The sequence below is a fragment of the Sycon ciliatum genome, chromosome 7, assembly GCF_964019385.1.
Source record: "Sycon ciliatum chromosome 7, ocSycCili1.1, whole genome shotgun sequence".
Lineage (NCBI taxonomy): Eukaryota > Metazoa > Porifera > Calcarea > Leucosolenida > Sycettidae > Sycon > Sycon ciliatum.
In genome coordinates this window covers 17,520,241-17,534,580 of record NC_088649.1, presented here as the reverse complement: position 1 = coordinate 17,534,580, position 14,340 = coordinate 17,520,241, and the positions used below count along the sequence as shown (strand labels likewise).

The 14,340-nt window shown below is 44.2% G+C and overlaps 1 protein-coding gene across 2 annotated transcripts in view; it reads right to left on the bottom strand.

Moving 5' to 3' along the window:
- Positions 1-708: 708 nt before the first annotated feature.
- Positions 709-14,340, bottom strand: part of LOC135821126 (amphoterin-induced protein 3-like) — a 29,220-nt gene continuing 15,588 nt past the window's right edge. For both annotated transcript variants that reach the window (XM_065334191.1, XM_065334192.1), the window contains exons 3-9: positions 12,960-13,031; positions 11,478-11,549; positions 10,551-10,622; positions 9,514-9,579; positions 7,106-7,239; positions 4,743-4,859; positions 709-1,716 (exon numbers count right to left, since the gene is read on the bottom strand). In XM_065334191.1, coding sequence (XP_065190263.1) covers positions 1,385-1,716; positions 4,743-4,859; positions 7,106-7,239; positions 9,514-9,579; positions 10,551-10,622; positions 11,478-11,549; positions 12,960-13,031 — 865 coding nt within the window. In that variant the 3' untranslated portion in view covers positions 709-1,384. The remainder of the gene's footprint in view (positions 1,717-4,742; positions 4,860-7,105; positions 7,240-9,513; positions 9,580-10,550; positions 10,623-11,477; positions 11,550-12,959; positions 13,032-14,340) is intronic.

The following is a 14,340-nucleotide window of genomic DNA, read 5'->3' as shown; positions in this document are numbered from 1 at the left end:
AAGGCACAAACTTAGAATCACCAAATCAACTGCTGACACTCGGACGATTCCTTGGGAGCAGGATTATTTTTTGGATTTTTGGGACCAAACAGCGAACGGGTCCTTTGTGCATGACCTGCGCCGCTTTGACCTCATGGGGATTCTATATTTTCCCTCAGCACTCGTGCCCGAGCTGAGTCAATCATCCGACGCGGTTGTGCATCTCGTGTCGCCTCCCGGTATTTTACGACTCCCTGCTGCCAAGTATGGCGTAACTTGCCCCGCAAAAAGTTGTCGGCCATCTTAGATGCATACAGTCAATATTATTTTGCTACTGAATTGTCTTGGCTGTTACTTTGCTATCGTCGTCCTACTGCTAAAATCTCTTTCTTTAACTCTATTCTCACATTTGCTTCCATGTGATAGAACTTGTAGCCAGCGTGTATTTGAGAAATTAAAAACATATAAGACGTTAATGGGAGTCCTCGAACTCAGTAGAGTGCTCAATATGCATTCGAATAGAGCAATCTTCGACAAAACACAGAGCACCACGCATCATTCGTTGTTATTTTTAAACGTTTCAAACCCTAGCTAGGCGATTATTATTGTAGTTGTATGATGATTGCCTATGCCATTGGCTATGGGCATGTTACAACGAATGATGCGTGGTGCTCTGCGTCGTGTACAAACATACACACGCACACACACACACATGTCACTTATTCGTATACTAATTCTGGTACCATAACTTGCCTTTCAGAGTTTTCAGACTTGCACTTAGCCATCCAAGACACGATGTGAATAGTTGAGTCTCGTACTTGTCTACCTCACCACTACAAATCGGCCAATGTCAGCCTGCCAGCACTAGCATCACGGAACTGCAGCATCATTGCAGAAACAACGGTCAAATCATGCATGGTTAGAAGAATCAGCAAAACAGATGCTTGACTAGCGCATGCATGCAGCAAAGGTACACAGCAAAGCCTTGCTAGTGGCGGAACACGGTGTGAAGAAGATGAATGCATAACTACATTAGTAACACCATGGAAAAGCATGGAAAAACGGGGGCAGTGGGAATGAAGATCATAACAGGGTTCTTACTGGCATCGAAGGAATAAGAACAGACGAAACAAAGTCTCCATTCCATACACTCTACATGCACCTCTATGCACTATTCGTGCGGGCCGGTGAAGATTGGCCAAAAACCTATACAAAACATGCAGTGTTAAAAATCCACACTGTGGCACCGAAATTTCTATGAGAGGTAAAATTCGATGGAAAAAAGAAGCTACCAAAACGAATATGGGAAACGTTTTGGGCAATGTACGTAGATCATCCAAAGTAAGTTCATTATCGTGTCCGTTCCGGAAGGGAACTCACCACGGCCGTTAACACCCGCAAAACCTTAGCGGCCATAACAGTGAGGGAATTCGCGACAGCTATAGCACACACGGTACAGCTTGGTGGTTGTTGGCGCATACGTATATCCATTGGTGGCGAAAGCGTTCCCTTTGTAGATATTTCCGATCCACGCAACTGGCGTGTAGTCGAGATTGTAGTGCTTGCGGACCTGGGCCACTAGCTCCTGGGCGCAGCCGTACCTTAAATCATTGTTCCTTGCCAGGTAGCCATTGATTGCATTGCATGCGGCTTCGGATGGCGCGAATGTGTCCTCTTCGCTTGTTGTCATTGCGAGCCTATGTCCGCTTCCACCGCAGTAAAATTCAAACTTTTTTCCTTGATGACAAAAAAAAACAAAAACAAAAAAACAACACCAACATGGATGTATCAGTTCCCACAGGTTTGAGAAAAGTTCAAGTTAGAAAAAGGTGAACAAAATCTGAACTAAATGTGACGGTCATCACATGGATTCGAAAGAAAGAAGTTCGCTTTTGCCCAGTTGTTTTTACAGAAAACTACACGCCATTTGACAGCAGAAAGCTGCAAGGCAGCGATGAGGCATAGAATGGCAGAAGTGGCGAAGAGGCAGAGGCAGCTCGACCGACCATAGGGATCGGCTTTATTGCAACCCAAGCGCTCCACAAAAAACAACTTGCTGTGTCAACATGCGATTTGTGAACCAATTTCGTACTCTATGCTGGCTGACCAGCAGCTTGGATCAGGAGGATAATGCAATGACGTCAAATCCGCCGAAAGTGTAGGGGTGATCATGTCAGTCTATTTACAGTACAATAAATAAGGTTAAATAGCCAAAACAATTCTGCCATATTTTTATTTCGAACTCTGCGTATTTATATTGTGTCGTTCGAAGGCAAACGTGTGGGTGAGACTAGTGAATACGCTGCCTTGAACCAACCAGTGACTTCTTGCAATGGAGAGGTCCTGCAAAAGGAAAATGCGCACGAAGTTCCGCGACAGGCCTTGCGAAAGTTTGTACAGATTTTCGCAAGGCATTTGTGTTCTCCAGAATTTTCACAGTTCACAATAGGAGATCCCCCGGATAGGCGTCCGCTTTTGGGTAATCCTGAAATAAAAATTATTTGTTTACAAGTCCGCGTGTGCACGTCATGAACCCATTGACTTCTTTCGAGCCCCCAAAACTTCGCATGAAAGTTCGCTTCGCGTATCCTGCATGTTTCTGGTCCGTAGTTGGGGAAGTTCGTTCGAAGTTTCTCACTTCATGAAGTAGAGCAACGGTGTGCAGGAATTCTCCATTTGTAGAAACGTTCTCAAACGCTATGAAGTAGCACGCATTTTCGTGTCATTATTAATTTTGGCCACGAAGTGAGAAAATCGAGTTTTTGGTACTTTCAAGTTGTCAGAAGTCTCAGGAAATGCATAAGTATCCCCATACGACTATCATTTTCGTAGTCCATGCATTATCATTATTATTATTGCAAATATCGCTGACTGACTGCGCGATGTACAAATGAGAGTCCTCCGTCTCGGCAGAGTGCTCAATAGTCATTCGAATGTAGCTATCTTACACTCTCTGTGACGTAGGTAACTACACACGGGGTATAAAAACCAGCATTTTGCTTCCGGGAAGGAATCACAAAAATAAAAAACACCATGGCTCAATGTAACTGCAGATATGGAAAGCTGCTTCTATTGTCCATGCATGCTAGAAAACAAATTAAAAAAGAGAGAACAGCGTTTCCTCTGTAGACGTGTTTCACGTACACAGTGGCTCGAGCTACCTTTTAGAATCCAATAAATGCAATACAAATCGTACTGCAAACACTCTCTTTCTATCTCGTTCTCCATGTGCGGTTCTTCCACGGTCCGTAGACGGCTCCATTTGACGAACGCAATGAGCGGAATACACAGACAGAAGAACGCGCTGTTGCGGTTTCGCGACTCAGAGTTTCACGAATTGAATCGATCATCAGACGAAAATTGGTCCAGGCCCTGTCCTGAGAGTACTGCTACATGTATATAAATATACCTGTACATGTTGTTTGCTTGGCAGCATGTAACAAGGTGGAGGAAACAGTGACCTTTCTACAACCAGCCATTGTCGGTAGAGCCCCGGTCTGTTGAGACCATCTGGACCGTATGGATCTTAAAGCAATTTCTGGCCCTCTTCTAATACCATACATACACCTCACTTTCTCATAGGCATCCAGCACTTGAGGTGTTGATTCTGGCACGTCAGAGCGAACTGCCTCTGGGAGGTGTTGATTATCATACCGTCTGCACTAAATTATTCTATCTCCTCTGCTTGCCTTCATATACCTGCGTTTTTTTCTAATCTTCTAATGTTGTCTGATGATTGGTTTTTGCCATGCAACTCTGAGTTACAACAACAACAAAAAACAGCCCTATTTACTTCCATTTTGTGTTCCTCTTGCCTCAATCTTTACTTATAAAAGAGAGGCACCTGTGACGTGTGTCTGTGTGTGTGTGTGTCACGCTCCTTATAAAGAAGAGGCACCTGTGACGTGTGTTTTTGTGTCACGCTGAAGCGCTGCGGAGCAGCGCTGCCCTGAGCACGCGAAGCGTGCGAACAGTGTAGCACAGTGTAGCTAGCTAGCGGCCGCAGAAGCACTGAGCACGCGAAGCGTGCGAACGAAGCGTGCGAATCGTGTAGCTAGCGGAAGCAGCCACAGAAGCACTGAGCACGCGAAGCGTGCGAATCGTGTAGCCACCACCACGTGCTGAGCACGCGAAGCGTGCGAACAGTGTAGGTGGTAGCAGACACGATCAGTACGAGTAGCAGTAGCAGCCGCGCGCAGAAGCACTGAGCACGCGAAGCGTGCGAATCATGTAGCCACCTACAGCCTAGGCCATACTATTCAGGTAGCACTAGCAGCCGCACAAGCGCTGCGGACCACGTGAACCGTTCTCTGCAAAATTATAGAAACATCTGCAACAAAAGGATACAAAAGATCTGCACTGACTGCACTCTGCATCTGATCTGCAGTGAAGAGCGCATCGCACTTTTGTTCGTAAGTTTATGAATTTTTTGAGCCGCTTCATCCGCCACCAGGTGATGGACAACCCTAACCAGCCTCCCGAAGGCGTAACAGACGTCCCTCCTTCTCCTTCCAACGATGAAGAACCTCCCTCACCAGGACTTCAGCGGTCTGGCCACCACCACGTGCTGAGCACGTGTGCTATTCACGTACTTGCTTCACCCGCATGCCACATTCGGCCAGGCAACGCTGGCCGGTGGTGCTGCTAGTTTCTCTATAATCCTGTCTTACTCTATTTGTATGTCAAAAGTTCTGGTGGTTCTGTGCGTTTCGTGCAAATGAAAGATTTAACGTACAAAATACCATGCAAGATACAGTGCTTACCGGGCTCGATTGGGATGCATTGGTGGTCGCCCACAGTCCCCTTGCAGAACGCGTTCGGGCAGACGTTCAGATACTCGGGCCTGAACGAATAGCATGGTTTACTGCATACTTCCGTAACTACAATGCAGATCCGAAAAACAGTCCAGGGAGGAACATGATTAGCACAAACTTCTGAAGTACATAATATGCTCCATGCACACGAAAATCCGGTGGAACAAAAAAAGTGATTAAATGTCTCTACTCACGAGTTTCATGCTGTAAAGCAATCATCAGGAGACTGGGGCTATGGGTTGTGTGGTCTTCTTCACTATAGGTTTCGTCCCATGGCAGGTATGCAATGCCAGTGTTTCAGCGCGAAGGCAGTGTAAGCGATCAGTAAAGTGTTATGCGGGTGGCATGGGAGTATTATGAAGGCAGTGGTGATATGCTCCATATGAAGTTCATCCAAAATGTTCATGTAGTTACAAGCCTCTTTTACAGGCACAAATTAACACAATGGATTAAAAATGCAATTAAACATACTCAAAAATTAATGTGGAAGAGAAAAAGACATATGGATACGAGTTAAGAGTAACTCTCCATCACTGTAACATCATACAGTCAGAAAGTGCAATAACTAGGTACAAAACTGACAGAGTACTGAAACATTCGACGTCCTGACATCGTTTTCGCAAAGCTTCCCTTTCTTTACTTATCTTTGATATTATGACCCACCCAAGTTGGGTGGTGTGCTGCTTTGCTGCTTCGAATTGTAGTTAGACCGCTTTGTCAAATTTCGTACTGGTCTCGTCATCGTCCAGTAACAATCGACATTCTTTGTTCCGTTGGGACTGTAGCTTTTGCTCGTTTTCGTTGCGCTTGCCTTCCCCTCTTTGGTCTTTCCATAACCTTGAACCTTCCAAGTTCGAAGGCTGTCGGTTAGCGCTACGGAGATGTGTTGAAGCTAGGTGTCAGGACGTCGAATGTTTCAGTACTCTGTCAGTTTTGTGCCTAGTTGTTGCACTTTCTGACTGTATAATTATAGTATCATGTTACAGTGATGGAGAGTTACTCTTAACTCGTATCCATATGTCTTTTTCTCTTCCACATTTATTTATGGCTCAACATCCGAGTTTCAAAAATTAATAAGGTCAATGATCTCAATTCAAAAGGAGAAAAACAATAACAAAAAAATTGCCCATGTAGTTTAACAAGAACACTAGTAACAACATCCAGAGAACTCAAAAGCTAAAAATATATAAATATAAAAAAACTTGATAGACAACCCTGTAAAAAGGCCTGTGTGGATTGCCCTATTAAAAATATATATTATGGTCAAAAAGGAGACGTCCAAGATGTTACGGGTTATGACTAACTGTCCACCAGCGTAACCAGATCTTAAAAGTTATACAGTCAGCGACTGCGACAGAATGACACAAACTGACAAGGTGTGCATGTGCTGAGACATTCGGCGACCTGACAACCACATGTAGCTCCAAGACTTCTCCAAGGCGCAAACCAACAACCTTCCAACATGGAAGGCCCAGGTCCACCCAACTTGGGAGGCACAGGTTTGTGTAATAAACATAGAAGACTACTCAATCGTCCCAGTGAATTCGCCGTAGCCGCACTGCCCTTCACGCTGGCGGGCTAGATCTGCAAACTCCGTGAATTCTCCCGCCTTCTGTGTTCTCAGTCCCATACTCCCCTTGGAGTAGTCTGCACGGCGCTGCTGCTGCTGTTGTTGCTGCTGTTGCTTTTGTTGCTGTTGTTGCTGTTCTTGTTGTTGTTGCTGCTGTTGCTGCTGCTGCTACAGCAGCTACTTCTGTGGCTGTAGTTACAGCCCTTCTCGTTGTCAGGAAATGTTTGCTTGTGCTACTTCACATCCAGTTGACTTCTTGTTATGACTTTGTATGTTATAATTTTCTTGACCTCGGTCTCAGGTGCTCTCACATTTGTGCAATTGTTGATTTTGCTCCTGAATTGTCCTCCCTGTTGCTTTGCTACCGTCCTCCTCCTTCCTCCACCTTGTTTTTTTAATTGGCCTCATTATGGCATTCGCTTCCATGTAATTGGGCTTGTAGCCCGTGTGTACTTGCGAATTCAAATAAAAATATACATACATACATACAGAAAGGGGAAGCTAAGCGAAGACGAATTGTGACAAACCGAAACGTCAACATACTACTGAACTCCACTATCATGTATGATGGACTAGTTATGTACAATAACAAGTGGTTCCACACGACGTACGTATTAGGCATTCTGCAAAGCCCATGATGAGAGGAACACTACGTATTCAGACTAGACTCCACGAGAGACGCAGGGCCAGGACTGCATTCATTTTTAAAAATCGACTAGCGTTCTTTATTCCTAACACTGACCGTTTCCGACATTCTTGATTACCTCCGACGACAACCCGGAATACAGGATTTCCTTGCTCTTCTCTCTGTCGGTGTACAGTCCACCACACAGGCGGTAGTCCGTTGCCAGTGGGTTGTCGTCCAGGTGTATGTGACTGCACAGGAAGACATTCAAACAGTCATCATGATCTAAATGCATACAGCCATCCCTTCTAGAAACAGTCTAACCTGTACCTAACGACCACCCCTTGGCACCGGAGAAAGCGATCTTTAGTGTCAGGTGGTCCTTAGTTAGAGGTTTGTATTTCACAACCATAATTATATGAATGAGAGACCCTCCGTTCCTAGTGAAGTGTCCTGTAGTACCAGGCTGGTCGCTAGTCACGGTGGTCTTTAGTTACAGGTTTTACTGTAGTACCAGGCTGGTCGCTAGTCACGGTGGTCTTTAGTTACAGATGTTACTGTACAAGAATATTTGGGCCGCAGGCAGCAAAAAAGGACATTTCTTTGTGGTTTCGTAATTTTTGGAAACATGATGGAGTGAAGATTTCTTTCTGTCGAACACTTTCACCCTGTGCTTCATTCATCAACCGGTTGCGTGAGCATCTTGTCAAGCTTCGTTCACACACTTTTTTGGTGGTCTAGTCCAAGCAGCTGGCGGGCAAAGTGACATTTGTTTTGCTGTTTAGGCGATTACCAATTTGAGAGAGGGTTTTCGACTACAGAACATTTCACAGAATTCTTGTCGCTTACACAGAGTTGCCAAAATACATAGTGAAAATGTTAGACTGGTTTTGCGAATATCAAAAATCCCTAGAAACATTAAACATTATGATAAGGGGTGCCTCCTGGGCCGCCGTGCATTTTCATGTTTGTTTTTATTTTTATTTTGATACGAAAATCCACTATATTCCCGAATATGTGCGAGAAGTGGTGGCGGGGCCAGGCTGCTCTGCCGACTTCAAATGTCTCGGCGTCTTGGTCTCGGCGTCTATGCAGACAAATCGCGCCATAATGCAGTAATGCACCAGTACATGTCCAGTAATACCAGCGTGACCAAGTTAGTTGGTGTGGGCGGAACACTATGGGCTGCATTTCGGGCTCTGCGCTCTGTTCGCTTCAGAGCCACGGAAGATGGCAAGCTCACCACAGCTATTCCTTTTTTCCCAGTGACCCCAAGACGAACTGGTGGGAAGAGTCCTGATTCAGTGTGGCTTTTTTGTCTTCATGCAGCCTCTGCAGGACAGCTCGTCTTTCTTTCGCAGCTGCAGTGCACAGTCGCGTTCCTTCCTCTCTTGTCTTGCAAGTATTCACACCCATCATTGACTAGTTCAGGATTGTCTCGCAAAGTTAGGCCAGTAAAATCAGGATGAACTTCCATGATTGAGTCATCAAGATATAGGATTCCGTACCCAAAAACTCCGAAATGAACTCGCCGAATGTGTTATTCTCCGAAAATCAAGCTGCGAAACAGCCCAGTGGCGAAATGGCATTCGATGAATTGACCACCTCGAAATGTCTTGCGACGAAAGGTCACGCGCCTAACTGACTGGATACCCATTGTATTGCTGTATTGCATGTATTTTACATCGCAAGTCAAACTGGCAATCAAACCCAATGTTATGATGACGATGGAAGGGGAGAAAAGATTAAGGACAAGATTAGTTATCCTGGATTATGGGGGGTGAAGAAAACTGGGAGTCTAGGAATCTCTCCATGACGTAGAACGAAAGGTTTAACGCAATTTAGCTTTGCAGAACCTCTCTATTTACATCAATTTATGAAACCCATAGAAAACTACACTACAAGCAATTTCGATGTCATTTTAATTGTCTCTTTCTGCATGTGTTCGGGCGAGTATTGTGTTCACTAGCCTCTCCACCCGTGATTCGGTGTCCAGATTTAAAAGACATGTGACACAAGCGATATGAAAATAGATTTTGTAAAAACGTTCATTACTTCGATATTGTGTGGCGATGACAGCAAAATTTGTTCTCAATTGTTGTCTCCGCGTCGATTATTTAAATATCAGACCAGAATTATTTTTTCCATTCCTTTCGCTACAGTGTCCTCTACTTACTTCTAAACGCGGATGGATGGATATGGTTATGCACATTGGTTATACCCACATAACGGTTTATTCACATTCATGATCCAGAGTGACTGCATGCATGCCCAGCTAATGAACAGAATGAATCATGCGTGTATTCGACATATTTAACAAGCTACGCCTGTGCTAATAATCTGTGTTGCCATTTCTGCAATGGCGCAGGTTTGTTTTTGTGATGTTCCTCCCCTCCCCCCTCCCCTTACCATTTTCGAATTATTGTGCCAAATCGCTCACATGAACAAAAGAGGGCGCTTCCGCCTGTTTGTGCTGCGACCATAAAAAGTATTATAAAATTCAACAGCATCAGCAACACACTTACGCATGCAAACCCACGCTCCCAAACGCATCACGTGGCAGCTCGACGAGCGAGTTGTGTTGCAAGTACCTAAGAGCAGCAGACATGGATAGTGGCACACAAAAACACTTATTGGAGGAGCCTCAGCGAACTCCGATTGGAGTTCTACGAGTCTCCTCGTAACATTCATGATAACGGCGGTTCTGAATATATTGCGTGCAGAGTATCTCCTATCAGAACGATTATCACTGTGAACAGCACAGTGATCATGAATGTGGAGAGGACCGTTGTAGAACTATATCTACACCCGACGCATTGTCTAAGGTCCACATACCCAAACAAGGCTACATTGGCGACGCCCAGTACTGATAAGTGGGCAACATATCAAATTATTATATTCAGTGACCAGTAGCTTGTGGGCATTGACTGAAGCCCCTGGACAAAGACAAACGGAAATTTATGACTGAACCACGGAACGGAACAATATGGACAGATCTAGTACACGTATCTGACTGATCTGCAACGAAAACGTAAGCAACGCTGCACTCCCTCAATCTCTTTCTGCTGGCCACCAGCTATTCTGATTTCTGCTCGATCGTCTTGAAGTTGTACATTGTACTGTCGAGGACACAAACTAGAAATTTGTAAATCAAAAACAAACTGAACAAACAATGCACCCAGTTCAATAAAGATTCCGGCTTCGAATCATGGCCATGGCCAATTCAGCGTGATACTGTGAAAAGAGAGGAGCATGCTGTACAAGGGGCGGTAGTTGCTCGCAAGGGACATCTGCCGCCATCGTACTTTTCCTAAGCTGAACCAACAGTGCTAGTAACTGGAATCCGACCCCTGAGCGTTGCGCTCACATAGCATAGGCCCAACACGGGACAGTAAAACTACGAAATTGAGACCGCTAGAATGTGAACGCATCGTTAAAGGGGCGGAATTCAATTGCCAGCACTGTACTTCGAATGGTGATCACATGAGTACTAGCCAATACCTTTTTTGTTCTCAAACAGTATTCTATGAAACACACACACACACATTAACATAATACTTACAACCGGACCAGCTTGGTGTTCTTGGCGAAGACATCTGGTTCGATAGTCTCTATTGCGTTATTTCGCAAACCACTGTGGGGACACACCAGAGGAATTGTCACGTGAAAAAACGAACATGGTCATCTGTCTACCCATTAGGCCAAGTCACCTGGTGAAGTGGAACGTGTAATGACTTTCGCAGTCATCTAAAACACACAACAACACTCAACTTCGTCCTGTTTTCAACTAACTAATTACTAGAATAAAACCTATAGATAAGTAGCATGAGTTGCCAGCAGCATACAGTGTGAATGCCGCAAGGTCGTACGGTGCACGTGCGTAGTATGCATGATGTCACCAGTCAGACATAAATGGCACTGGGGTAGAATAATGCATAGACAAAGGTCAAACACTATAACACAAATATGGACCCAGATCCACTACAGAACGAACAGAACGTGATAGACTGCTGGACTACTAAAGTGCTAATACATGCTTGTTTCAAATGTCATGACCTATACTATTATAAGTAACGTAAAGTGCCGTCAGAGCGCCATATTGATTGATTGATTTTTATTTAAGGATTGTCCAAAGGCATATATCTCGCGAGTAGGCATCAGTGGATTATGCTGGCAGAAATATTGCCAGAATTCGGTACTGAGTACTGATACTTCCGTATGTTATCTCCCGATAGCCAGGGTGTGAGGGACTGTAACAATCGATCAGGGTATACTAATACTCAGTGCGTCATCAAAGAGTCGTATAATTACGACTGGACTTTCAAATCTGATAAGGCCATTGGCGCGAGTGTCGCGATTGGTCGTCTCCTAAACAACGACACATGCCTCACGACAGTAGATCTCTGTTTTTCTCTTTGTATATTTGTCCGATCTTCGACTACTGTGATAATAACACAGACATTGTTCTAACATAATATCTGCAACTTACAGTAAGTGCAAATTCTTGCAGTCGTCAAAGATGCCTTTCTTCAAAACGCGAATGTTGTTGTATCCCAAATTCCTGGACAAGAACAAAACGCAAAAATGATTATCATGAGACCTGAAGTAGGTTGAGAAAGACAATGAGAACGAGTAAAAGATGGAAATCAAGAGTGCATAAACAAGAGTATGGAACTGTGGTTATGGGTCAGTGAGCGGCGCACTGACTTGCCCCCATCACGTTCTAAACCTTCTAAACCCACAATTTCCTGTGCGAGTCCATCCGCTTCTGATTGAGTCGTTCAAGTATCTAAGCGATCTCCAATTTTGGCGCATGAACTCCAGTTCCATACGAAGTTTCATTTCAAACCAGCGGGGAAGTGTGTTTTTTGATTTTACGCTCTGCGCGAAAGGCCTCTGAATGATGTAAAAAGGTAGCGCACCGCGCATCTGGCCCATAGAAAAGAGACGACAGTTGCATTATTTTGTGTATAGTCTCTCGATGGAAATTGATAGAAGGGTATGATGTTAGGAGAAGAAAGAAAGGACATCAAAGGGCGAAAGAGGGCAGGAGAGAAAGAGAGAGGGAGAGAGAGAGGGGAAGAGAGAGGGAGAGAGAGACAGAGAGAGAAAGAGAAGGAGAGAGCGAGAGAGAGAAACACAGAGAGAGACAGAGAGAGATCGAAAGCGAGAGAGAGAGCGAGAGAGAGAGAAACAGAGAGACTTTAGACAAGGACAGTTTTTAAACAGCATTATACATAATGGAAGTCTCATTAACTTTTGAAGTTGGCAGAGAAGGAGGAATACGAAGCATTTCTGCTTAAACCCTGGGTTTAACTGTTTTACCTATTGTTGTCGCATGATCGGTAAAGGTTTGAAATTCGGAGGTAGAACAGAAGCAGCAGAACGGCTCTGTTCCCTTCTTTCTATGCGTGTAAGGCTCTATACCCTACAAAGTAGGTATTTCGAGCTACAACAACCCTCCCTGAGAGTACTGCATACAAGTTTCTAGGACACCCACAATAATTTCAGTATCATCTGGTGAAAGCCTGAAAAGCTGTCCAGTCCTTTGAGGCAGCATGCGAATCAGGGAGTAGTAAAATACAGTTTGATTACAACTCATGGTGAGAACCCTGGAACCATTCAACTGTCATGCATTCATCACTCACTCCAATAAGTCATATATTATCACTTACAAATGTTGCTATTTTCGCGCACCCCCTTGGGAAACAGCACAATGTCTAGGTTTTTCCTGTGTGCTGCAGGGAGCTGAGGAACTAGGTGTAACTTAGAATTAGCCTGACTGAGTTGGACCTAGTCGGCCAACGTTCGAAAAGTAAAAATCTGAAGCGTATCCTCTCCCAAGTATTTCACTACTTTTTGTACCGGAAAAACTGTTTTAAAGTATTTCACATTGCACATACTTTGAACAGGAAAACTTGGCAAGGCAAAATTGTTGCAATTGTGTGCTAATTTGATTATATCCACTTACAAAAAGAACATAACGAACATGCCTCTGAATGTTTCTGGATCGTCGAGGGTGAGATGGTTGTATCGCATATTCCTGGATGCACAAAAAGAAATTTTACATGAAATCAAACAAGTGCCGATTGACTTTAATCAATATACGATTATCGGTACATGTACTTTCAGACGCGTCTAGTACTCATAATTTGAGTACTAGGCTAGGCCTCGACCAAATATGCTTGCGCATATTTCCGCATATTTTGGGTGAAAGTTCATAATGTATGGAATATTGAGCAACAAAGGGATAAATGAAGCCAGCATATAATTAAATATACTGAAGAAAATGAGGACAAAACATTCTTATTATGGACAAAATATGTTCAGAAATGCCTTTTATGGATGAATTTGGATTGGTTGCAGGGGCGGATCCAGAGATCTATACAGGGGGGTTCCGGTCGAACCAAAATTGAACAGCCAAAATATTATGGAATCAGATTGTTTTGAAGTTGTGCGGTTGACACTTGTAATTACGACAATCCGATTGTGTTAGTGGGAATCGCATGCTTTTAAAATACACTACGGACATATATTTTTCCATCATCGACCACACCACAACTGTGCTTTCCAGCCGGCCTCGACACGTAACGTTGCCACAGCACACCACCATCGCTGGAGAGCGCAGGTGTGGTGTGGTGGACGATGGAAAACCTGTATACAGGGCCAAAATAATGCTGCTGCTTACCCTACATTGCATAATATTATTTAGTACGGACAAATAATCACATACATGTATGCAATCGACTGGCACACAGGTTCAGTGAGGGCATAAAGACCCTTTCAACTTCTTGTAAAGATCGAATATGCAAGCCATGCGTACGTTGAGAGCCAGGAATGCTGAAATGACAACTAAGTTACTTTCCCTGTCCATTTGTACTTTCGGAAATTTTTGGCATTTTTACGAAGCGAAATGCTATAGTCAAAGGACAAGAGCATCGTCTTCACTTCAGTGACAGAAACAACAACAGCGAAACAGTGTCGACAATTGTTCAAGCCTTCCAATGTCGTCTAAAACACATCGCTGGCGCAGCACTCCGTTCCTGCGGAGGAACAACTAGTCACTACTGCATGCTGCAGCAGGTAAAGATTACTGACTTTGCTTGGATGTCGGAGCCCTCATCTTCTGAGGAGATTGAACTCTACGTGTACGATTCGAAGTTCGTTGAAGAGTGTCATCACTCGGAACATCCTTTCTCTTCTGCAAAAAAACTTGTCCAAGGAATACTGACCACACCACACCCATCCTGGGCAGTAGTGAATGACAGCGCCAATGGAGGTAAGTTTGGATCGTTTCGAAAGATCAAAAAGGAAACAACCACCCAATGTTGTCTACAGCTACAGACTCATGT